The sequence below is a fragment of the Mytilus californianus genome, unplaced genomic scaffold (assembly GCF_021869535.1).
Source record: "Mytilus californianus isolate M0D057914Y unplaced genomic scaffold, xbMytCali1.0.p SCAF_1, whole genome shotgun sequence".
NCBI classification, from domain to species: domain Eukaryota; kingdom Metazoa; phylum Mollusca; class Bivalvia; order Mytilida; family Mytilidae; genus Mytilus; species Mytilus californianus.
In genome coordinates this window covers 92,093,352-92,119,827 of record NW_026262581.1, presented here as the reverse complement: position 1 = coordinate 92,119,827, position 26,476 = coordinate 92,093,352, and the positions used below count along the sequence as shown (strand labels likewise).

Below are 26,476 nucleotides of genomic sequence, written 5' to 3'. Positions count from 1 at the left end.
GGCTACAACACTAGAGAAAGGCCACGAGGGAATTCAGTAAGACGTATGCCTGTCCGCATTTTGAGGATAACTAGCACAAACAGGGCACCATTAACAGGGCCGTTAGCTGTAAGATCGTTCCCGGAGAGTAAAATACCAGTAAGACCATGAACTGATACCAAAATCAATAGAACACGAAATGCTAAAAGTCCAAACGGTGATGATAGATGATCGCCTAGAAAGAGAGAGAGAGGGGTACAAAATTACCAAGAATCACAAGAAAATCTAGAATACCGGTCAGGATAAATGGTTATGTTTGGAATACTGAAGAGAGTGTAAGATATGAAGAAAAGCGAAAAGTAGATGACGCTAGACGTTTACTTGCTCCTTAAGTAGAATTCCAATTCAGAAAAATAAGATACGTCGGCCTACTGACTGCATTATACCAAGACTTTATACGAACCGAACATTTACCCTAAATATTTCAGAGTTTTTCAAAGAGAGATGATCAAGCTAAAAATTCGGAGGCAAATCAAAAACCTGTTTTACCTATTCTCGTTAGCATATGCGATAAAGGCGAAAGAACTTGTCCAGAGTTATCATCAGAATTCCTGCAGTTACCGTCCATAACTAATAAGAATGCAATGGTAAAAACAAGTCATTATTTATCAATCTTGGGATTAATTTGTCTAACGCAGCAAAAAGGAAAAAGCGAATCTTTAGATGAAAACAGAAAAGACATTTATATAAACCGACCCTTGTCAGCCTCTGGATTCACAAAACTTCCGCCAATAATTAGAACAAACAAGACAACGGTAATGGATCGTCCGATGTCGTCTGCTAGGTTATCGACTTTGTTTATTGCAAATAAGAATACAGCAAACCGACCATTTTCGTCCTCTGGATAACCAAGACTTCCACCAATTATTGATGGAAATACAGTAGAAATGTGTCGGCCTATATCATCATTATCTGGGTATCCGCTACTCCCGTCTATTCCAAGTTATAAGCTAGACTCAGATGAGGACGAAAACATGTCAGTTGAAAGATCAAACCGAGAGGAATCTGATATAACACCAAACAGGGCAGAATACTGTAAACCAACTTATTTTCGCGGATACTTAATTTCGTGTGTAGCCATTTTCAGCCGACTTTGCTGCGATTAATTTTCACGGTTTTCTGATTTTTTTATGTATCTATATAAAGGAAGACTTAAGTGTTACATATTCGCGACGATTTATGAAAGATGCGAAAATGAAGCGCTCGCGAAAATAAGTTGGTTAACAGTAGTTATTACGTTTTTATATACCTCAAGTAGATGTTTTTCACGTAACGTGACGTGACGTATTACAGAATAGGGGTGTGATAAAGCATTTGCAACCGTGACTGATATTGATGACATGACAACATACATAATACCAATATATATAAAAAAAAACCAAAAAAAAACCCAGTTTTTTATATTAATGCAATTGTTGGTTTGTTTGTTGGCAATAAACTGCATAATTAAAGTTGTAAAAAAAGTCGTCTGCTTTTGAGGTCGTGACTGATATCAATATCATTACAGCTGCCTGATATCTACATTACGATTGCAATTGATTGTATTACACATGCAATTTACTTGTATTAGCTACAATGCATATACAGAAATCATTTTTCTTCATTCCTTCCGCCTATATCACCCTGTCCAGTCCCTCCGTTATTCTCGTATCACGGCTTTGAGACATTAGAAGAACTTATAATATTATACCAGTGACGTCACGATGTTTGAAGAGAAATTATCAGCGACGTCACAAAGTGTGATGAGACATTTTAAAACAAGCTAACTTTCTTCAAGCGTTAATCTTGTCTAAGAGAAGGGAAAGACCAGAAAAAGCTCGATAAATAGATTATCGGATGTTTTGGGTATATATATTGTAAAATATCAGCTGCGAGTCACAAAATGAAGCTTTTTGTCGAGTGAGCGCAGCGAACGAGTTCAAAAAAGCTTCAGATTGTGTCGAGCAGCTGATATTTTACAATATCAATATACAGACAATCAGATAATTGATTTATTGGGTTGTATTTGCATTTTTTTTTTGCATGATAGAAACAAGTGCTTATTTAAATTCACTAGCAAACCGGAAGATGACTTGATAAGTTCGGGTCAAACTTATCAACGTCGGTTCATACATTATGACGTCGCTGATATGTCTGGGTCAAAGTTATGAAGGCAGGGTCAACGTATTTGAAGACACAAGGCGTGGTATGCAATTTTACTAAGAACTGAGCAGAGTGATACAGACAGTGGAACTACCGATGAGATTTTATTATGTGAAGTCTTCAAAAGGTAGCATAACGAAGGATGAAAATAAAATTGATATGCAGTATGTTTCCCAGAATAAACATGATGAACGCGTATACAAAATTTTGGTATACATACAATTTGTCATTTTCATAATTCTTATAAGGCTGACATAATTCATGCTAATTCAATTCAATGTCGAATTTGAAAAGTCAATGGTTTTATTCACACTGCACTTGCGGCTATGGCCACATTAAAGTAGTTGTTTCTGTGGATTTGCTCGAAATGTTGGCAGAACAAACAACGAATCTTACTAAATCCCCAAAACTATCAAACGCAAATTTTACATGTTTTATTTCACATTTAAAAAGAAATGATTTTAAACGCAGTATCCACGAGCTTTTAAAACTATTTTGAAATTGTATCTGTTTTTTTTTTCCTTTCTGAACAAAAAACATATTGTTTTGAAAACATGCATCATATTTCGTCATTTGCTCTTTTTGTAATGAGAAAAACTAAATTCCAAATTTATTGGTCGCACCTATGGGATTCTTCGTACTGAATTCAAACCATATGTCCATGGGTGTACGCATATTATAATAGCGTGTTGGTGCTTTGCTCTTGCGCCAATTGACATTTCATTTGCCCCAAAATAATCTTTCATTTGCGCCACAAACCATATATTTCATTTGCGCCAAAATAAAACATTTCATTTGCGCCAATAATACAGGTAAATACAGGTAAATAATATAAAAATAGTTTTATTCAACAGAATCTTTTAATATTAACTTCAAAACAAAGTTTTTGATTGCATAATAAAACATATTCCTCCAAAATTAGTCATCGTAACCATAATGAAAGCACTATACATGTTCTTAATAAGAGGCTTTTCATATAAATGTTAAAACACAGTTCTCTTATAAATTAAAGATATCATAAAACCTTAAAGAAAGCACTACACACTTGAGTAAAACCAAAAGTTTGTTCTGACACAAGACTTGTAATCAACGGCTCGGATGTACTCATGTACATTGGCCGGATAACCTATATGTGTAGTCATAAAAATATACAGACTTATTTCCTCTATATAAAATAAGAGATGTGGTATGACAACTATCCACCCAAGTTCAGATGAAGTGGATATAAGCAATTATCTTACCTCCTATACATTTCTAGGAATATGATTGGTTAAAAGCGTCCGCGTGGAGACCGTGTATATTCCATATTAGGTTAGTAGGGAGGCGCGGCTTATGTCATACACGGTTAGTAGTGGTGTTACGTCCCTTTATAAAAACAAAACGGTATTGAGAAAAAATCTTAAAGGTTTCAACAGACGAAGAAATTGATGATGAAGGTTGAAATAAATTCATAAAACACATTTAAACCTAAGAAGTTGTTATTGTTGGCATCTGTTTTTGTAGGATCAATGGAAGTAGTTTCTTAATGCTAACGGTATTGAAGACTTGCTCATTTTGACAGGTCACTACTCTAAATTTCACACATTAAGATAGTCGTTAAGATAAATTCGTTACATAGTGTGCTAGTGACGTAATACGGTATATATGGGGTCAGTAAATTCCATATGGGGATTCGAGCTTCGCTCTCACCCCATATGGAATTTACTGACCCCATATATACCGTATTAGGTCACTAGCACACTATGTAACTAATATTATAGGCAACCGCACGGCCTTCAACAACGAGAAAACCCATACCGTATAGTCGGCTATAGACGGCTCCGACATGAAAAATATGAAACAATCCAATTCTGAGAAGACTAACGCGGCCTGTTTGTCTCAAAATTGACAATGTCCATCTTGACACCTCAAACATGTGAACACTATATAATTTTAAACCTAAGAGACTCTCAGTTTTATATTAAAAAATGAGTATGAGCTTACTTAGTTACTTCACGATGAATATTCTAAACTTTTCCGTTATATGTTACCTGTAAAATGGCGCAAATGTAGTTTTTATCTTTTGGCGCAAATGAAATATAACCTTGTGGCGCAAATGAAAGATTGGATTTTGTAAAAATTGGCGCAAATGCAATGCGCCCCAGCGTGTTGTCCCCATAGTTCTTTGGGTAGTTATATTTCTTCTGCCCCAGATTATTGCTTTAACGTATCTCAATTCGTACGATATACCATGCAGAGCATTCTCTTCCTATGTGGATTTCATGATTGCAGGTTTATTCGCAACTTTTATATACTATGAACGATTGTAAAGACACCTGTATATTTGTTGAATATAATAAATGTCGCTCTCTGGATGTCTTTTTGTTATTTTTGTCGTCTGGATCCCATCGACGTATACCCAATTTCCTTTCACTCATAGATACATAATTGTTAAAATGAAGAACGAACGCAACCAATGCTTCACACAAAGTGCATGGTCACCATTATAAATTGGCCAATTGTTACGGTTTCGTGTTGTCTCAAATGACTAGAGACATATTTACTCCTTGTTTATTTCTGACCATGATTGCACATGTGTTCCCGAACGGTACACTTACTACTGGAATTCAGTTTGGAATCCTATACAGCTTGTCATTTACTACAAGAAGTCGAAACTTGCGTCAAGCTACTTGAAATCCATGTTATTATCATTGTTTGCTACCTCCTTTTTATCGTCTTTAAATTGACTTAAGAAATTAAAAACGAATTTTGTGTATTATTTATTTTAAAAATAATTTCCTTCATAACAAATATAGTGTAAAATGTAAATAACAATAGCAAAATTGGATATATAGTATGTACAGCTGATTGAACAATAAACTTATTCAAATTACACTTCATCAGTGGTCATTATTTTTACTTCAAGTACAGTCATTCTAAAATACAATCAATGTTGAAAATATGAACAATATAAACAAAGCCTTTATTTAACCCTTTTCTTTGTCGAAGACATTAGACTGATACAGCTCTTTTATTTAGGTTCTGTTGGTCTTAATTGGCACAGATGTGTTATGCATTTTACCTATAGCTACCCAATTTGAACAACACTTGTCACGTCGCACATACGTTCATATCATATTCATTACCAAAATGCACCCGATATATTGCGGGCATAAGAATTGGATTAATTTATTTATTTTCAGATTCATATTGTGAACTTTTAGAATAATGTTGTTTAAGAAGTAATCATTTTTTAAGTCAGATTTTCGTGCACTCTATTTTGATAGTCTTACACAAAATCAATTGTTCTTCATGGTGCGTTGTTGTTTGAAAATCTTTGTCTTCGGTTGGGCCTATTTTGTTGCACTAAGGTAAGATTTTAAGCCTTGTGTCTAAGAGGAGTTTATTGGCATAGATCCGAGCGGGCATTTGGAAATCCGTCCCCCCTTTTTTACTATATTACAGGCTAAAGGGAAAAGCGAAAATAACAATTTACATTTTGAATGCATGCTCAAATTTGGTAGGCGGAGAAACGACAAGCAAAATCAGATCTCTTCATTTAAGTAATTTTGCTCTGTGGTTCACATAATTTATGTAAATATTTCAATTGATTTTTATTGAATTTCACTGTTCCATTAATAACATGCTATATATAGCGGAAACTACCCCGGACACTTGCGCAAGAGCTTTCCCGTAGATAAATGTTTAACTTAAAACGGCGACTTCTAGAATTTTTTCTTCATATTCATTCATTTCTAGGTTTTTGTTTTGAGTTTATGTTTCATAGACGTTAAACACCTGTATTGTTCTTAGAATATACATGAAATGTTGAATAAAATGCGTCACAAATACCTTTTTTGTAAACCGAAGGGTAATGTTCACACCCCGTACTCTGTTAAATATAAACAACCTATAATAGTGGATGTTGAATCTCTCCAAAATTTCGTGTGAACGAAGAACGAATAAAAAACCTGAAAATTCCTACATTAAAATTATGAAGGTTAAGAGGCGACATGACAGAGAGACCTACAAGATAACAACAGGAGTATATGACCAAAGAGAAACAGAAGGCTTATTTATGCGAAACAAAAACTCGGCAACAAGAGGAAACTCGATGATATTGGTTAAAAACAGAAGCAGACTAGACTTTAGGAAATACTACTTCACGAACCGAGAAGTGGAAGTGTGAGACAGCCTACCAGATACCGTAGTGACTGCAAAGAATGTAAAGACCTTTGAATGTCGTCTAATCATGCACTGGAAAGACCACCCAATGATATATGATTTTACCACTAACTACACATATACCAACGGAAGTAGCACACGTGAAATTAGTGAAGATGAAATAGAGCCAAACATAGAAGAGAAAACTGATCTCCTGCGTTTGGAAACACTTAGACTTAGGTAGGTAGAGATTGGACACATATTGCAATCTATTGTCCATTTACGTTAAGTTGAGTGTTTCACGTGTATCGAATATACAATCGCTTTCACTTTAATACTTGTCGATCAATTTTATAGGTTCAATATTTCATATTTCTTAATTTGGAACTTTTTCATTCTACGACCTTTTTAAATGTTTCATCATTGTAATTTAAACTCTGGTGTAACGTTTCTCTGTCTTCATTCTGGACAGGAATAAGTCTCTGGAAATTGGCAGTCTGTGGTTCTATACTGGCAACTGAACGTTCACCGGTATGAGTAGCTTTCTGTATATGTTCGGATATAGCTTGTCTTAGCTTATTTTCTTTCATTATCATTAAGACTGTGAGTATTTCTCTACAAAATTTTCCATCAGACATATCGTCCCTGATGCCGTCTAATAAATCATATTTCTTTCCCCTGGTCATATTATCGCTGGATCTAAAATGAACAAAGGCTTACTTCTTAGACGGATTGTTTTGATAAAAGCATTATGGGATCTTATTTAAGTCATATAGTTAATTGATTTTCTAAATCTTTTTAACAACCAAGTCTAAAATATCTAGTATTGAATTGAACAAATACACATAATTCTTATCATTTTCATGGTTTTAATTTCTGGTTATATTATAAAATTTCATAATGAAGTAAGACTGTTCTTTAACTTGTCATTAAAATAATATACCTCATGAGAGATCTTAATTCTCTGTCGGCACCAAGTCGTCGGCACATTTCGTTAAATTTGTCATCCTCTAAGCCATCGACTATTTCATATATTATACTAGGTAATATACCTCGCCTGGATGGCAAGCATTGCAACTCATCTATGCTTTCCTGTAACAAAAATTCGATAATATCAATGTTTAATTCATCGTTGTTTCAATGATTTTAATAAACCAAATAACCCAAATTTCCTTATTGGCTTAAGGAGTACAACAGAAATGTTCTCCTTTATTCGTGACAACAGTTCTAAACGAATTAACGATCATATGCTAAATAAACAAGAGTTTTGTTTTTTTTTCGCATTGTTCAGGATTTAATAGTTAACAATTACCATTTTTTGACAAAAGGAGGAATAAAATGAGATGTCGACTAAATAATAAGAAATGTATCCAACGGTTAATAAAACTCAGAATATTATTAACATTGTGATTTCCTGTGGAGAACAGTTCAACCTTTATAAGTATTCTTCTAAGTGTTTTCTATTTTATCACCTTGTTTTACATGCATGCATATTGTTTAGACCTCAATCTAAACAGTAAATAACAACTACTGAACAGTCTAAACAGATCTAATTGCCAGCAAGCGAAGTCTGAACAGTACTGACTTTACCGCAGTGGATAAGTCTGAAAATGGACTAAACGACTAAACTATTTTTCAGTTAATTCAGATCCGTTCGTCGCTTTGTTGGTTGAGCCAAGCAAGCCCAAAGAACTTTTTGGGGCATATTTGATGCATCAAAACCGAAAAGGGTATATAAACAACCGTAATTAAAGTGCATTTACATCATCTATAAACTGAAAAGCGGTATGGCAAATTTTGCCTGTATACAATATTTCACTTACAAGGTCAAATCATAAAGATTGTAATAACCTATACTGCAATCGGAATATTGAATAGTCGAAACGATGTACAAAGACTTTCCAACAATATGATTCTTAGATCGAAGGTCTTCCGCAACAATTTGTATCTGAGAGTCATTATAAAGTTTTACTTTTCACAAAATGGTTTTGTTTTAGTATGACTTTCTTACTTCTCTTTTAGCAATAATCGACCGAGTGGTCTATGGCGCTGGTCACGGTGCAGGTACATATGTATTGAAATCTCTCTGAGGAAAGAAAACAATTGAGCAATTTCAATTTATTTTTTATTTGGGTGAATATCTACATCCTCGTTATGTTTAAATTGCTGACTTACTGGATAGTGGTTTTCAATAACTGTGTCTGAGAGGTCGATGTCGACTGTCATTCGTGTTCTAATGCTAACACATTGATGACTTGTGTGACTAATACCGTTTTCTGACTTAGGTACAGTTCTGTGGCTTGACAGACGTTTAGCTTTTTCTAAATCAATATGTTCCATAGCTTCATAATCTGATGTCGCTCCCTCGTCTGTGTCAGATTCTTCTAATGCTTTCTGTTTGATGCTTTCTTCAATGTATTTTTTGTATAATATTTCGATGAAGCATTGGAATACAGTTCTAAACCTTGGAGGACTTTCATTTTTGAATTGCCATTCCTTTGTTGTCTGTATGAATTTGTGATGACCACATTTGAACCGATTAGAAAGATTCCAACTCTGTAAAATATAATTATTTTAAATTCATGAAAAAATATCATGTATGAAAACACATTTATGTTATATTATATTACATCATATTCTTCGGAAAATGCCTGTACCAAGGCAGGAATATGACAGTTTTTTTCACTCGTTCCGTTGATAAATAACGTTTGATTTTGTCTTTTTTATGGACTTCCCCTTTTTAAATCTAACTTGAAGTTCGGTATTTTTGTTATACCTTTTTATATTATTATAGGTTTAAAAAATCGGAAGACTACAGCCAGTGAGATTTCTGAACAAATATTTTGAAGATTGAAGATAATAACGATTTAGTCCAGGTAATCGAACAACCGATGACATCTTTGCACTCCAATTTTTATTGTTGGTTGTTCATCGACTTTAAAAAAACATTTGATAGTGTATCCCATTTCAAACTGTAGTAAAGACTAATCAGATGTGGTATAAGTGGAAGCTTGTTAACTCTTACTAAATCTATACGTATACCAAAATTAAATGTGTTAAATTGATAGGAAAGTTTTCAAATTTCTTCCAAAGTACTGTTGATTATTTGTAAGGTAAATCTTTATCTATATTCTTTGTATATCAATGACATTGCAATTGAACTTAAAAAACAACAATAAGGCCCTGTTGCGATTTTAGTTAAAACTTGGCATTTTAACAATTATTTACTTATTTAGTAAAAACAAATATTTCCTCTGTTTAGTTGGTTAATACATGGATTAAGTAATGGATGTTTTCTTAATGGCCCTGTTATATGCCTTTGGTAATTAATAATTGCCTCGGAGGTGGTAACGTGTTTCTCTGCGTTGCCTCCGACAATTACAGACACCATTAGACCATTATTACAGACCTTGGACATATAACAGGGCCAATATGAAAACACACATTACTTAATACTATATTTTCATTTTCTACTGGGGAAGAGCCACGTAATTTAACGAGGAGGAGGTTATAATATTCTATCCTGATTATCAATTTTTGCCAGACAAAAGAGAGAAAACAATTAATTTGAATAAGTTCATTTAAAATTGTCGAAAAATAATCTGTTTTTTTGTAGTAAAAATGCTATGAAACCAGAAAAAAAACATAGCACAATCCTCTCATAAAGTTAATATAATAAAATGGTCACCAAAGTTTCGTAAAAAATCATTTGTTTCTTACTGCTGGGTCTTCAAGTGCAAATACAGTAACATTTTTATTGTAATTGGACAGTGATTACTAATGTTTATATCTAGATTAGTGCGTTTTATTACGCTTTATAATTGAACCGTTAGGCGCGGTTATACCTAAACACATAAGAAAATAATCTTCCAATTTAATGTAAAATGGGATGCATGCAATTTCCTGTAAATCTTTGTAAAATTGAATAAAATAATATTTTGACGGTATATAAGTCAGATAATGTTTAGTTTTAATGGTTTATACGACAAGAAAATCCTAAAAAATACTTTATTAATTTTATGATAATGATGATTTTACTTTTTTTAGTCTGTACACTAATATTACCACATTTGAAATATCTTTCTTGTGCCTGGATTATCAATATCAACTCGTTTCCAAATGATTTGAAAATTAATTATATGCATACTCTTTTTTTTCAGATAAAGCATTACTTTGAGATTATGGTGATTTGAAGTTATATAATATCATTGCCTTGTCAAAGCATAATTTTCATGAGAAGCATCGAAATGTATTCTACGCACGATAAAGAAAGGTAAAAAGCAGACAATTATTTTTTCATAGAAGATTGGATTTTAAAATATTAAGTATGTTGTTATCAATCGATTCAATCTAAGCGGAAATAATAAATCATGTTTAAATATTCTCGACCAGCCGTTTTGTAAACAATGTGAAATATAAGGACTTTTGGTCTTTTCAAACTTGTACACTTTATAATTTACTTCAACATGTTCAAGGTTTTACATTTAAGGAAAGTTCATCGTTGTTTGAAATTCCAAAGGGAATCTATTATTGTCCAGGATTTCATCTTTAGTAAGTTTCGATTTAATATTGGTTGGGTTTCCAAGTGATGTAGTTATTAATGTAATGTAGATTGACCCATTTCCGTATGTACAACAAGTACGGAAATACTCGAGTCACGAGCGCATGTGACATCCTCAATTATGAAAGAGTCAAACAATTCAATTATAAAATGTACAACAAACGTACTTCCTTGTTTTATTCTCCAGCGTCCCTTTCTCTCACATTTGTTAGCCTATTTTAAGTATAAATAAAAAAGTAAGAAGATGTGGTATGAATGCCAATGAGACAACTCTCCACCAGATACCAAATGACATAGAAGTTAACAACTATAGGTCATCGAACGGCCTTCATCAATGAGCAAAACCCATATCGCATAGTTAGCTATAAAAGGCCCCGAAATGACAAATGTAAAACAATTCAAACGAGAAAAAAATAAAAAAATAAACTGTTAACACAGTGATATGTCTCGCCTATTTGTTATTTGATAATGCAAATGTTGAAATTAAAATAGCAATACTTTAACATGTAAGTTATGCAAATATTCAAAGTCAATGAACCATGACTGAAGGTACAGGGCTAAACAATCTCCATTAAAATGAAATGTGCCAATGCTAATACAACTGCAAACCAAATACCATTGACTTTTCATAAGTCGTTTCCTTTAAACAAACCTAAAAACAAACATTAACTTGTAAACTATGTAAAAGTTTCAAAGTCAATGAACCATGATGGGGGTGGGGTTATATAATCTCCATGGAAATGAAACTTGCAAATGCCAATACATTTGCATACCGAATATCATTGACTTAACATTAGTGGTTCATCTTAAACTGACCTAATCACAAACTAATACATGTAAACTAAGCAAAAGTTTTAAAGTCAATAAAACATGACTGAGAGGAAAGGACCAAATATTCTTCATGGAAATGAGATGTGCTAATGCTTATACAACTGCATACCAATTATCATTGACCTACCACTAACAGTTCCCCTTAAAATGACCTAATCACAAACTAATACATGAAAACTAAGCAAAAGTTTCAAAGTCAATAGACCATGAATGAGGGGGCGGGGCCAAATAATCTCTATGGAAATGAGATATGCCAATGCTTATACAACTGCATACCAAATATCATTGACCTACCACTACTGGTTCCCCATAAACTGACCTAATCACAAACTAATACATGTAAACTAAGCAAAGTTTCAAAGTCAATAGACTTTGACTGAGGGGGCGGGGCCAAATAATCTCCATGATAATGAGATGTGCCAATGCTAATACAACTGCATACCAAATATCATTGACCTACCACTAGTGGTTCCCCATAAACTGACCTAATCACAAACTAATACATGTAAACTAAGCAAAGTTTCAAAGTCAATAGACCTTGACTGAGGGAGCGGGGCCAAATAATCTCCATGGTAATATGTGCCAATGCTGATACAACTGCATAGTAAATATCATTGACCTACCACTAGTGGTTCACCATGAACTAGACCTAATCACAAACTAATACATTGTTGCCGCCGCCGTCGCCGACGCCGGAAACAGCATACCTATGTCTCGCTTTTTGACTCCATCAAGGCGAGACAAAAACGCCTGAAGAATGTTCTGAGGCAATACAAAATATGCAATTGAATAAGTCTCCTGGGCTTGACGATCTAACCGTAGAATTTTACAAAATGTTTTGGGAGAGGCTTAAATATATACTTGTTAAAGTATATAATAAGGGTCATGCAGATAGTTTAATGACCTACTCGCAACAGTCTAGTGTTTTGTCGTTAATATTCAAAAAGGAGGACCCATTAATATTAGAAAATCATAGACCAATTTCATTATTAAACGTAGATCTTAAAAATGCTGTCCCGTGTACTAGCTCAATGACTGAATACAGTTCTAAAAAACCTCATCAACACAGATCAATCTGAATACATAAAAAATAGATTTATTGGATTCAATTTAAGGCAAATACAAAATATTATAGATTATGCAGACATATATAATATAGAAGGGGCTATTGCTTTTGTCGATTTTCAAAAGCCGTTGACACTCTTGAATGGAAATTTATGTTAGATACTTTATATTACTTTGGATTAAATGAATCATTCATAAATCGGGTTAAAAATGTGTATAATGATATTCAAACATGTATTATTAATAATGGGTGGATTTCAGAAATGTTTAAAAATTCAAGAGGGATTAGGCAAGGGTGTCCTTTATCTGCTCTACTTTTTGTCATATCCGTTGAAATATTGGCACTGAGATTTCGAAACAACAAAGATATAAAAGGATTTTAGATAAAATTTGATAGGAAAACACAATGTATTAAAATAAGCGAATTAGCTGATGACACAACTTTAATGATAAAAATGATATCGAACTAGCATTGAATGAAATTGAATTTTTTGGATCTTATTCGGGATTAATTAAAAATAAAAATAAAACAGAAGGGATATGGATAGGAAAACTCAAAAACAGTTAAGACAAGATAGCAAATGTTAATTGGACAAATAAACCTGTAAAAGCTTTAGGAATTTATTTTGAAAATAAAATAGAGAACATGGACAAATTGTTATTCCTTTGGAAAAAGCGAAATCTCACTATGGTAGGAAAAATTTTGATCATCAGAGCTTTGCTTATACCACTCTTCACCTATTTAGCTAGCTCATGTGTATTTCCCGAAAAATATAAAAAAGAAATAGAAAGAAAAGGTTTTAGATTTATATGGAATGACAAACCAGATAAAGTTAAAAGAAATACGTTGATTGCTAGTTATGAAAACGGGGGTTTGAATATGATTGATATTGAAAGTCACTTGAATCACTAAAAGCATCATGGATAGGTAGAATCTTAAATACAGATATTGCCAGATGGCAACTTATACATTTGAAATATTTACAAGGCTTAGGAAAAAATTGCCTAGTAGTTTATATGAATATGGATTATAATAAAGTTGATCAATATTTACCAAATATTCCAAATTTTTTTAAAATGTATTAAAAAGCTGGATGAAAGCAGGAAGAGGACAGACAGATAAACCAAAAACCTTTTACGAAATTAGAAAACAAATTATTTGGGGAAATAAATACATTAAATTTGATAACAAAAGTCTATGTTTCAAAAATTGGATAAACGTTAATTTGATTTATATAAATGATATTTTAGATGAAAATTGGGAAATTTCACAAGATGTAATTTTCCAAAAAATAGAAAAATAAAACCAACTGGATAGCTGAGTTAACATCCTTAAAAACGCAATCCTAAAAGATTGGGTACAATGTCTTAAGATCAGAGAATTCTACGAGAAGTAGAGTCAATGTAAAACGACAATGTTTGTCAATAAGTGGCAATTATATTGACATTTCTTTTTTTGTCAAATAAGTTATTATATAACAAATTAGTAAAGAAAAAAGTTGTAAAACCGATTGGTATAAATATATGGTTGAATGTTTTGCCATTACAAACATAATTTCATTTGAAATCATTGTACAGCTTTATTTTTTACTATTTAGAAGAAAATGAATTGAAGATGTATCGATGGAAACTTTAACAAAGTATATTACCTACAAAAAAGTTATTATTTAGATGGAAGGTAACAAACAATGATTTATGTAACAAATGTTTTACTGAAGAAGATTATTATCATTATTTTATATCATGTTCCTTTTTAAACAATTTTTGGAGAAAAATTCATAATTTATTGAAAAAAGTAAATATAGAAAAAGATATTACATTAAAAGATCTTGTTTTTGGCTGTAAAATATCAGGTAAATATTACTTTGGCTTTAACTATCTAATTACTTTTATTGGATATTCAATTTATAAATCCTACTATTTATCTGATCAGAAAATGAAAAAAGACTTGATGTATTTTGTCTATTCATTAGAGAATTTACAAAACGAATGTGTTATACTAAAAAGTTGGAAGAAGTTAAATTCTTAGTTAATGTAAAAAAACATTTATTATATTGATGTTTTATAATTTATTAATATAATAGAATTGTAAATTATATTTTTTCTTCACAAGGAGCTTGGACTTGTTGAAGACAATGTAACAAGCAATTGATGGAAATAAAGAAAAAAGATTGATAAAAAAAACCCAAAAAACTTGTGTACAAAAAAATTAACGAAACACAAATATGATATATAGCAACAAACGACAACCACTGAATTACAGGCTCCTGACTTTGGACAAGCACATACAGAATGTTGCAGGGTTGAACTAGGTTGCTGGCGCCAAACTCTCATCCTAACCCGGGACAATGGTGTAACATAACAAAATAAGAACAAACTATACAAGATGAGTTAAGGGCTTGTTTTTAAAAATTGCAAATTTTATTTTACACTCCAAGCACTCTCAAATCAGTTATAGAAGAAAGACACATGCACAAGGGAGCTTAATATATAATGTTTAACAAATTTATATGTTTCAGTTTTAAGATATATGTATAGTTATTAGTTTTAGGGAGTTTGTGGGTGATTTACCTCGTCAAGTCCCGATGAAATCGGCTGTCCTTATTTCAAAGCAGCAAGTTGGAAAATCAAAATTCAATTAATGGAAACTACCGCTGTTCCCAAAACAGATACTAACATGTCACAATATTATCAAAAATGTTTTAATATGGTCTAAAACTGTTGTGCCTTGTTCATACCGAACATATACTTGTGTTTTGTCCTAGAATAACTTACAATTACATTACATGTATGTTTCACAAGAATCCGTAATTTTTTTTGGCTGACATCAATCGCGAGGCATTCCGAAATTAGATTTTTTATTTCCCAATAAAATGCAACAGTCATGACAGCACGTGCTGCAATCCTGGTATCTATGATGAGTTTATTTACTTCCTATGAAACGTAATAACAATGCATAGGAAAATGTGATATTACTCGTCATTTCATAGTTGTAGTATCATAAAAAATGTAATGATAAGAATTGAATGCTATATAGAGTTATAAAAGCGTTGATCGTGCGAAGATTATTAATATGAAGGGCGGAAGCGTTTCATAGAAAATGTGATCAACGTTTTTACAACTAAATAAAATTATAAAAAGAAACATTCAATTCTAAAGTAAGCAGTGGATATTTCTGCAGGTTAAAGTACAGTTCACAATTCATTTCTTCGTATGTATATGAAAACATACCTTTGAAGCTGGATGAATAGGGAATCCTTCCTTGTCTACAGAATGTTTCCATATGGGATTCATATTTCTAGGAACATCTTCGAAATCCACTTTTATTTCTATGGAGTCTGATCCCGCGATATCGTCTGCTACATCTATTTCTGTCTTACCTTTGTAACTGTAACCCAATACTTGTTCATCTTGTTTCAATGCCTGCAGTTAAAAAAAAATCTACAAATTTCCAAATCTATATAATACAAGTGTAACCTTCCAAAAAAGGTAAGCAGTGCTTAGCAATATCATAAATTAATGTCAACTTTTGTTTTTGTGGTTATTTTTTGTGATTTTGTGATTACTTTTTTTTAGAAAAAACGTCAATTTTTATATTTTTTCGTCAGAAGTATTTATTCTTTTTTCCTATTTTCGGATACTTTTATTTGGGTTTCAGTTTCATTATTGTTAGTAGTAATGTTACATATCGGTCAGCATCGAGTAAACGCATCAGTGATCAAGGCTATCATTTCCGTATAGTTTTGTATTGGCCGATGATATTGTATTAACACCAAACACCATACATAGAAAAAAATGTGAATAACACTAATAGCGCTATATGGACTACAGCAGAGATTATGCATTAAAAAATGCAAACCAATAGCAACATATTCATCGACTGGGTCTCGAGTATTCATACTGTCAGATCATCCATAGATAGTTCCGTCTCCCGTCCTGGTTTGTTCCTATTTTAAAAAGTCATTCAAGTCAATAGAATCTTAGTCACACCAGTAAGCAACAAATCAATACTAACTTATGTTTGGTAATAATTTCAAGATGGCGTGTATATCGATTGAAACTAATATCTTCACTCCGTGATGCAAAGTAATGAGGAGATGTCGTATGAATGCCAATGAAACAACTATCCACCAAGGACAAAAGGATGTGAAGAACTACATTCCAACGCACACGGCCTTCAATAATGAACAAAACCCATACCATAGTAAGCTGAAAAGTCATCGGGCTTTCAAAATAGTAATCAAAACAGGCATTCCTTGTAGAAACAAAAACGATGAAAAATCAAATTTAGATTAACAATACATTGTATTGTATGTGCCAAAATACCCTTAAGGTTGTAAGCCTTAGTTAATAAAACTGATACATAACTTTACGTCAGTTTCATTGAATTAAGGTTTAATATTAATTTATCTTACCTCTAAACAGTCCTTCAAAGTAATTTTTGCATCTGCAATGTGAACTTTGATTTTGATGTTCACCTGGTTATGGTCAATGGGAACATATTTTCCAAATGTCACAGCATATAGTTCTAATGGGAAATTTTGGGAACACGCACAAAAGTAAACAGAAAAGTGTATTGTATATATAGTCACAAAACCTGGACGTGTTTTAATGAAAAACACTTCGGGTAATGCATTTGAATGTAAGTCATCTTCATTTACATGTGGAATTTGATGGACGTTGATTTTACCTTCAGTTGGTTGAGCATTTGGGTGGAACCAATAAGGTTGCACCATAGCGTCTTCATGTTCTGATATACAATGTGGCAATTCAATCACCACATATTCGTCAAATTTTTCTTTATATGGTGTATAATATTCCACTACAGGCGACACAATACATGACTCTAAATTCGTCTTTGATTTCACCTCATAATCCTGTGCGAATATTGACCAGAAGATAGTTGTTGCTGGTGTTGAAATAAAATTTGCCGGTAAACACAAACTGATATCTGAATTAGGAGCTTTAACTAAACCCCCATTTATGTCTATGTCACATTTGTAATCCCAGTTCAAATTCAAGAAATTTAGCGAATTAGCTGCAGAATTACATTTTAATTCACTGAGATAATCTTTCCTTAGATGACCATAGTTTTGGTACATGTGATGATTACTACCTGCGCATGCATTTTCTTCAACTTCAGAATCGTCACTTTCTATTGCTTCTACGGTATCACTTATTTCTCTATCATACTCTTCTATTATACCATAAGTAGGGTTTTCCAAATTTCGAGCTGATATTTCCTCAGTATCAATAATAATCGTTTTGGCTTCTTTTTCTGTTACGTCCAAAACGTTTTCATAATCATCCTCGATAAAACTGTCGGCGTTCTTTTCAGCGTCATTTGTAATTGTACTTATCCCGGCTGCGTAAGCTTCTATATTTTTCAAAACGTCTTTAAAATCAAGGGATTGAGTTGTTCTCTGAATTTCTGATTCCTCCTTGTACGAGTCCTCTTCGCTTATTCGCCTATGTCTTGTGTGAAATATGGCATGTCTTTCACTAACTGTTGTATACTCTTCTTCTATTTTGCCTTTGTATTCCTTTATGGAACCTTCCATTGATCCTATACCAGATTCATAGACATTGTCTCTCCTTCGATCCATGATTGACCCAGGAAATGATTCGAATCCTGATTCACAGTTTGAATCATTTCGCCTTGTTATGACATTTTCTTGTGACTGGGCAGTAACGTCTTCTGTTTTTGCTATGGTAACTTTATCGTCACTTGCCTCGAATCCCGAATTAATACTATATTTATGACTTAACGAAGTCCGTCCACTTATGTGTCTATTTAATGTACGAGACAAAGCTTTTCTCAATATTCGCCTTTGTCTGATGAAGCAAAATATAAACATTATAAGAAAGACTCCTACAACCACAAATAAGGCAATGGAAACCTGGAACCACATTTCGTTTTTCTCTACAATAAAGGTTATTTACTAAATTAATGAAGGATATACATGTATGTTATCAAAACATTGTAATTCAAACACGTACTTATTACATTTATATTCTAGTATATCGAGATACGAATGATCCAAAACACTTATTAATTTTGTGCGTCAGAAGAGCTTTTCTGGATTGTACATAGACGTAACGCTTAGTTGGATTATTGACTTCTTTTTAACCTATTACCTCTGATACTGAAATGCAGCAAAATTCTGTTTTAAATAAAGCATAAGGGCAATTAAAATGCAACGTTTGGGCCACAGAAACTTTTTTTCCGAAAAACATTACCTATATATCCTAATAAAGGTGTATAGATAAAATAAATTCAGACAAGTGCCTGTGGTTTGCACTAGAAAAACCAATTTTGATCTGAAACGGAAATTTTGTTCTGAACAACTCTAAAAAGACAATAAATTTTTAAGTCAATTCAGTCAATATTCAGACTTATCATGTGCAGTAAATTCAGTACTGTTCAGACAATTGGCTGATTCGTTTATTCTGATTTCAAATTTCATAGGCTTTGACTCATCTACTTTTCAAGGAAATGCAGTCAAATAAGTCAAATAAGTCAATAAGATAGAACTGTCAAAGATTTGCCATATCAAATGGGAGGTCGTTAACCAAAATCATTCACTGTGCTGTATGAACAAAGAACATTGATTAAAGTGATACAGCAACTAAATTTGTCAAAAGAAAAGCTAAATTTGAAGGAATATATGCAAATTCTACAGTCCAAGTCAAGCATTAAAAAGTACAACAAAAAAGGTAAGCTTTAGAAAAGGCGAAATACTAAAATGAAATAACATTATGCCATAATTGATAACAGTCAAAATCCTAAACAGGTAAAAGCTTAGTGTGTACCAGATAAAGGGTTTACTAATATGTTTCAATAGATGTTACTACCAAGTTGTTTTTTTTTTCTGTAAAAAATGAAATCAAATACAACACAGGTCAATTATATCAAAACTGTCAGGTTATGTCTTCCGTATTCGATTTCAAACTACCATAATGAACTGCATAATTTGGAAAGATATTTTACATAAACTCATCATAGATACCAGGGTTAAAATTATGTGCGCCAGACGCGCGTTTTGTCTTCAAAAGACTCATCCGTGCACTCGATTAAAAAAAGTACTGTTAAGGTAATTTATTTCTGGGGTAGAAAATCCTTAGTATTTCGAAAAATTCAAAGTTTTGTAAACAGTTAATTAGTTATGACCATATCAATGATAATTCATGTCAACACAGAAGTACTGACTAATGGGCTGGTGATACCCTCTTTACAATTAGGTAAATTGAGTTGATTGTATAATTACATGCATTTACAGTGCCCAGGAAATGTGAAAATTTAGAAATATTAATTTAAAGAAAATAAAAGCAGATATTATAATTATGACATACCAGACATGTCAGTCGGATCTACATGTACTGTTGTTTCATTGCTGCTTAGTATTATCTCTGTTGTATTCTGGTATGGATACAACGTCACTGTATCATTGGCACCGTGATCACTGGTTACTAGACGGGTTATCTCTGGAGTAAACATAAGAAATTCACAAACGGGGAATATATCTTACACATAAAATGTATTAATAATTGATTAACACATCATTGGTATTGTGTGTCAGAAAATAAATTCTGATTCAATGGACTTTGGTGAAAACAAGGAAATAATTCCAAATTTGGTGCCAATAATTGAGTAGGAAATGAATGAAGAGAAGTATTTCCCACGGAAATGGAAATTGACATACCCTAGTGTGTACCTGCTTTGCCAAGTATTTTTCCATTCAAATTGCAATTGATATATTTTTAAAACCATCACAAATGTATAAAATTGAATAATTTATGTGTACACACAATTCGGAGTGGTTTTAATAACTCTTTTTGGATTATTGTCTTTTACATAGAAAAACAAAGGATATGATATATCCATCCATGGCACAAAATAAGTACATGCACAGCAAAAAACACAAAAAAGCAAAGGAACAGCGGAGCAAAAAAAAAAAAAAAAATAAAAAGAATTCTCACCTGACTTCAAGTTTAATTCGGTAGACTTTGTAAGATTTAACGCCACCTAATCGGGACAGGCCAAAATAAACATAGTGGAAAGTAGTACATATTTAAAACAAAATAGTTCCTACGCATAGGTGTAAATATCAAACTATGTAGAATATATTTTGGTAATTAAAGTATCAAATCAAGCGTGAATGACTAGTGATCCTTATAGAACACCTTTTGACTGATAATTTTGATTATTACAAAAGTGTATCAATAAATTTAAAAAGGAGGGCATATATTGACTGTTTCTCATATATGAACTACCTGATTTGAAATATCAAAAGTTCCGGTAACCAGTACGGTCCGAGATGTTAATGGCGGTATATAGACCGCCCCCTCCCCCATGAATGCTTGATATTCAAAAATTTAACATAGAAAGTAATGGGGTTCCATAATAGGTGGTGTGCGTATCATTAAATTTTAGAACACAAACTGGCTTAAATTGAGAGAATGATATGGCACACATGAGAGAAGTTATTTCAAGATTAAATACACCTTAACTTTAATAAAAATAGAAGAGCATACACCTCAAGCACGGGGTAACTTTCTACGGCCTCCACACATCACAAGAGACAAACCCCGTTAATATAATAGAAAAACAAAGGATATTGGTATCCACTCATGACAGTACATGCAGAACAAAAATACACAATAAAAACCAAAGGAACAGCGCTTTTATTGCTGTTCTTCATCTCAGATTCACAGTGAGGCCTCCAACACGGATAAAAAAATCAAAGAAACAATTCTCACCTCACAGGCAATTTAAGACGGCCCCTAGCACCGGTTTGAGCGGAAATGTTGACAAAATAATTCGGATAGACTTTGTAAGATTTAACACCACCTAAACGGGCCCGATCAAAAAGAGCATACTGGAAAGTAGTACATATTCAAAACAAAATAGTTTCTACGCATAGGTGTAAATATCAAACTATGTAGAATATATTTTGGTAATTTAAGTATCCAATGAAGGCTAAATGACTGGTGATCCTTAACTTCTAAATTTGTCACAAAAATATGAAACCCCATTGTTTCACATTATTGTTTACAAGAGAAATTTTTATTATTCCGAAATTGGAATTGTTCATACAGGAATGAAGTGTTGGTATACCGTCTTGGGTCAAAAGTGTTTCACCAATCGGAAATTCCCCTATTATTTCATATTTAAATACGCATTTTTAATAAAAATTCTACTGAAGATATTTCTTGTCAAAATTAATTGATTATTACAGAAACGTCTGCAGTAATTATGAAATATATTAATGACTTAATTTTTTAGGGAAATCACTGTTTAACGACAAACACGAATTTCTGCACGAAATAGTCATATGGCTATATAGGAAAAAAAGACACTGAATTTTAATATTTGTATACAAATAAAGATTTTTCAGTAACGACATGTCATAAATATATTTCATATAACCTTTAAAACATGTACAAATTTGTGAGTTTAATATTAAAAATTTCCTGAATATCAGACCTCAAATTAGTTTTTGATAAGATTAAACATGTGTTTTTATACAAATATACAAATGTTTTATTGGCACAAACACAATTACCATAATTGGCAAAGGCCCATATTTCAGAAAATTATTACAATCAATACAGCATAATAAAATAATATGTTATAATTAAGAAGATAAAATCTCATTTCTATAATCCAGTCATTTATGTATATAAGAACTATATAAAATCTAAAACAAAATGATTTTTAACATAGACCATGAAGACTGAGGTTAAAGCAAAGTATGTAAATGGAATTTACAGAGAACAACGACTGACATGCTTATTCGTTATGATATATTTTGTAAATATGAAACATATTAGCTTAAAAAAAGAAAAAATACTCGACTTTTTTTTATACAAAATGAACTATTTTAAAGTAAAAAGCATTTGTAAATTCATAAACAGGGGACAAATTTACAAATAATACAAGGCGTTTCCTGTGTCATTGTACAGGTCAAAATAAAATATAAGACCTACCATCCATATCTCATACTTCCTTATTGTTATCATACCTGTAAATTCACCTAGTGCACAATAAATGAATAAAATTAAATGTGTATCAAAAAACATTATGGGAGTGTTTTTAAAAATAGATTTACCCGTATACAATGCTGGAAATCCAATATTTAAAAATTCACTTGATACACTACAGCATGCCCTAATTTATCATACCACTTGAAACATAAGTATGTAACATACCAAACATATCACATAAGATCATAACAATATGAAGAACTATATATAAACAAACATTTTTTTTCTCAGCTGATCTTTTATCCATATCTATAAACAATGATACTCTTTCTTTAATTTATAAACAATAAGACGTTTTCTTTAATTTATAAACAATAAATTATTTGTTATAGATACAAAGTAAATTCCATAAAGTTGTTAGTACATTTTTTTCATTAACAATGAGATATTGAAAGTTGAAAATAAGTTCGAAAAATTTTCAGGCAATATGACGACATACTTATCATTTAAAATTATAAATCAATTTTGTTATTAATATTTGATACTGGAGAACTACGTGAAACAACCATCAAATTTAGAGAATGTATGAGACATTTCTTGAAAATTTGCAGTTTCGGCCAATATGTTCATGAAACTAAACGTAATCAAACGTTAAAAGTTATCAAGTGACCGTTGTCCTTGTTTGGATTTCACCATTAGAATGAAATATACCAAGGTAAACAACTGTCCCTTTCTTATTGTTATTTTTACTTTCCTTTCCTTGATTGCCCGTTTCGTGTCGGCTGCATTTATTACCATGTTATTCAATATGCATCTTAAATTAAATATAACAAATTTTGTTTTATATCTGGATATTTTACTTGAATTAATTTAGAATAAAAACTACCATCTGTGACAGACGCAATGACTTCAGGTTTGCTGTTGTCAACTAACTGCCACGCATTATTATTCACATACTATCTGCCCTAGGCTATGAAATTTCAACTCTTTAATCACAAATTTCCTAGCAATGTTACAATAAAACAGTGACTTAAAATTGAAAATAACACTTCATAAAGTTAGTGCGTCCGAGGCACTTTTCTGGACTCACCTTTCTCAGAAACGTTCATCTCCAAAAAAATGAAAGCGAGGATATATGAATATCTTTTGAGCTACATAAACAAAAGGGACATAAACTGAATAGCTAAAATCTTCTCAGGTAAACTTTCCCTGAGGCAGTTGCAACTTTAGCTTCTTATAATTTCTTAATTTAGTTCGTCATGTATTTAATCATATATAATATTTAATATTAGTATTTCTGAATTGTTAAGTGCAATTGTTTCTGTTGTGGCCTTTAAAATTGCATTTTAGTTGTAACACTTACGGACAATACCCTTTTAAATTCTAAGAACAGATGAAGTCGTTAGTATTTGTTTGATAATAGATATATTTTTTATTTTAAAGTGCAACTTGGTACATATAAGTAAAATACAATTTCTCTAATTCTTTTGTTAAAAGTAAATTAACGAAAATACCGAACTCCAAGGAAAATTCAAATCGGAAAGTCCCTTATCAAATGGCAAAATCAAAAGCTTAAACACATCAAACGAATGGAAAAAAAAATGTCATATTCCTGACTTGGTACAGACATGTCCTTATGTAGAAAATGGTGGATTAAACCTTGTTTTATAGCTAGTCAAACCTCTCATTTGTATGACAGTCGCATATAATTCCATTATATTGACAACAATGTGTAAACAAAACAAACAGACATAATAGGTAAAAATGTAAAAAAAAAAGGGTACAGCAGTCAACATTGTGTTATAATTTTAATCATTATAAAAACAAACAAATATGTCAACAAAGAAAAACAAAATGACACAAAGACAAAGCACATAAGCAAAAATGAAAGACAAAAATACAAAAAATTAGCACAGCACAACAACACAATGGCGGGATGCATAAGTACCGAGCCACGCCAAAAGTATATTACCAAAAATGGACTAAACAGTAAAGGTACATTTAAATTTTAACCTTTCTGAACCCACTGTATAAAAAAAATTAATCAACATATGGTTGCCGATTATCTCAGTGAATTACAAATATATTTCATTAAATGTAATGTTCATGCTTAAACGTGGTTTTTATTTATTGATCCAGAGTTGCATAAATGGAATTTTTGCGCATCACTTTTGTAATTGTATGACGTAGAAATCAAGAATGTGAAAGGCACTCGAAGGGGAGTTTCGTTTATTAAAAATGAAAATTTTTTTGATAATCATTAGAGAAACAGATTCTTACATAGTTACTTATCTAACTATCGAGATGGGATGAATCCGATAATCCACTTGTACCAATTTAAGAATCTATATTTCTTACAATTTTTAACATTCGTATATTTGTCAATAAACATGTGTACTAGTACAAAAAAAACCAACAACAAAAAACAGCCTTTAGAGGCTTACGATACATTGTCGTTTATGTACGAAATATTATATGAATAATTTTCAAAGTTATATCAATCCTTAATCTGAGGTTGAAGTCTTCTAGATAGTTTCAATATATCAGTTTTATGTCTATATAATATTTATGTTTGTTTAGGAGATGAAGTATCCAGGAAATACTTTGTATTCCGACAGAGAAAGAGTTATTTCAAATGTGTTGTCTTTTGCGTTATTGAATGTCGTTAATATAAAAAAAGGAAGATGTGGTATTAATGCCAATGAGACCACTCTCCACCAGAGACCAACTAACGATGAGCAAAACCAATACCGCATAACAAGCTATAAAAGGGTATGAAAACAAGCTAGATGAACTATTTACTTTTTAATAGCATGATATCGACTATATTTTTGCAAAGTTTGAAAAAAAATCTGTTATTTATTGGTAATAGACTTATACTACATAAAGCTTTATTTTTAAGTTTGAAATATTTAAGAAGTTAACACTTATTACTCTAATATCAAAGTATCATCAAAAGCAATTGAAACAAAGACATATTTTTGTTAAATATTAAATTATTGATCATGCACTTTAAGTAGACCCGACCCCGTCCCAATTTGGACCGGCAAGTGTTTCCTTAAAACAAAGATGTTATAGTGTATATAACTATATGGTTAGAATTTGTATACAACATGAAAATACATCACCGGTGGCTGCACGTCCTAAAGGCCTGTATTCTGGCTCGCTACTCGAATCAAGATGCGAAGCAAATGCAAAATCCTTTGGCAATTATGTTATTCAAGCTGAGTTATTCGTGAAAGTATTTGAATGGAAGTACTGCAAATTCAGAAATTATTGTGTTCATTAATCATTGCAATTTTTGAAGAATTGATAAATGCGAGATTTTATTGCGATTTCAGGAATTTCTACGTATAGATGAATGTATCAGATATCAAAATACGAGTTCTTATTCTTGCGATACTCACCATGTCGCATTATTTGCAATAATAATAAACCTCGCATTAATTTCTGCATTTACAGTATTATAAGATGAAACAATCAAATGTCCTACGAGAAGTTACTTGTAGACACTCAACACGAGTAATGGCTTTCACTTTTATCATGATTATTGTCTTATAGTTTACTTACATTAACTAATGAATAAATGTATAACAGGATTAAAATCATGTACTCCAGACGCGCGTTTCGTCTACAAAAAACTCACTACAGTGACGCTCGAAACAAAAAAGTTAAAAAGGTCAAATAAAGTACGAAGTAGAAGAGCAT

The 26,476-nt window shown here is 32.0% G+C and overlaps 1 protein-coding gene across 3 annotated transcripts; it reads right to left on the bottom strand.

Moving 5' to 3' along the window:
- Positions 1–4,924: 4,924 nt before the first annotated feature.
- Positions 4,925–22,936, bottom strand: LOC127726035 (uncharacterized). Of its 3 annotated transcripts, none has more exons than XM_052233370.1 (7): positions 22,894–22,936; positions 20,135–20,266; positions 17,197–18,704; positions 16,013–16,204; positions 8,500–8,880; positions 7,268–7,416; positions 4,925–7,023 (listed from the first exon to the last, which is right to left on the bottom strand). In XM_052233370.1, the coding sequence occupies exons 2-7, from the start codon at positions 20,139–20,141 to the stop codon at positions 6,717–6,719; spliced, it is 2,544 nt and encodes an 847-aa protein (XP_052089330.1). In that variant the 5' UTR covers positions 20,142–20,266; positions 22,894–22,936; the 3' UTR covers positions 4,925–6,716. The 3 variants fall into 3 exon arrangements, with proteins under 3 accessions (XP_052089330.1, XP_052089313.1, XP_052089324.1); XM_052233353.1 differs by lacking the exon at positions 22,894–22,936 and adding an exon at positions 22,772–22,812; XM_052233364.1 differs by lacking the exon at positions 22,894–22,936 and adding an exon at positions 20,762–20,941.
- Between the last annotated feature and the right edge of the window lie 3,540 nt (positions 22,937–26,476).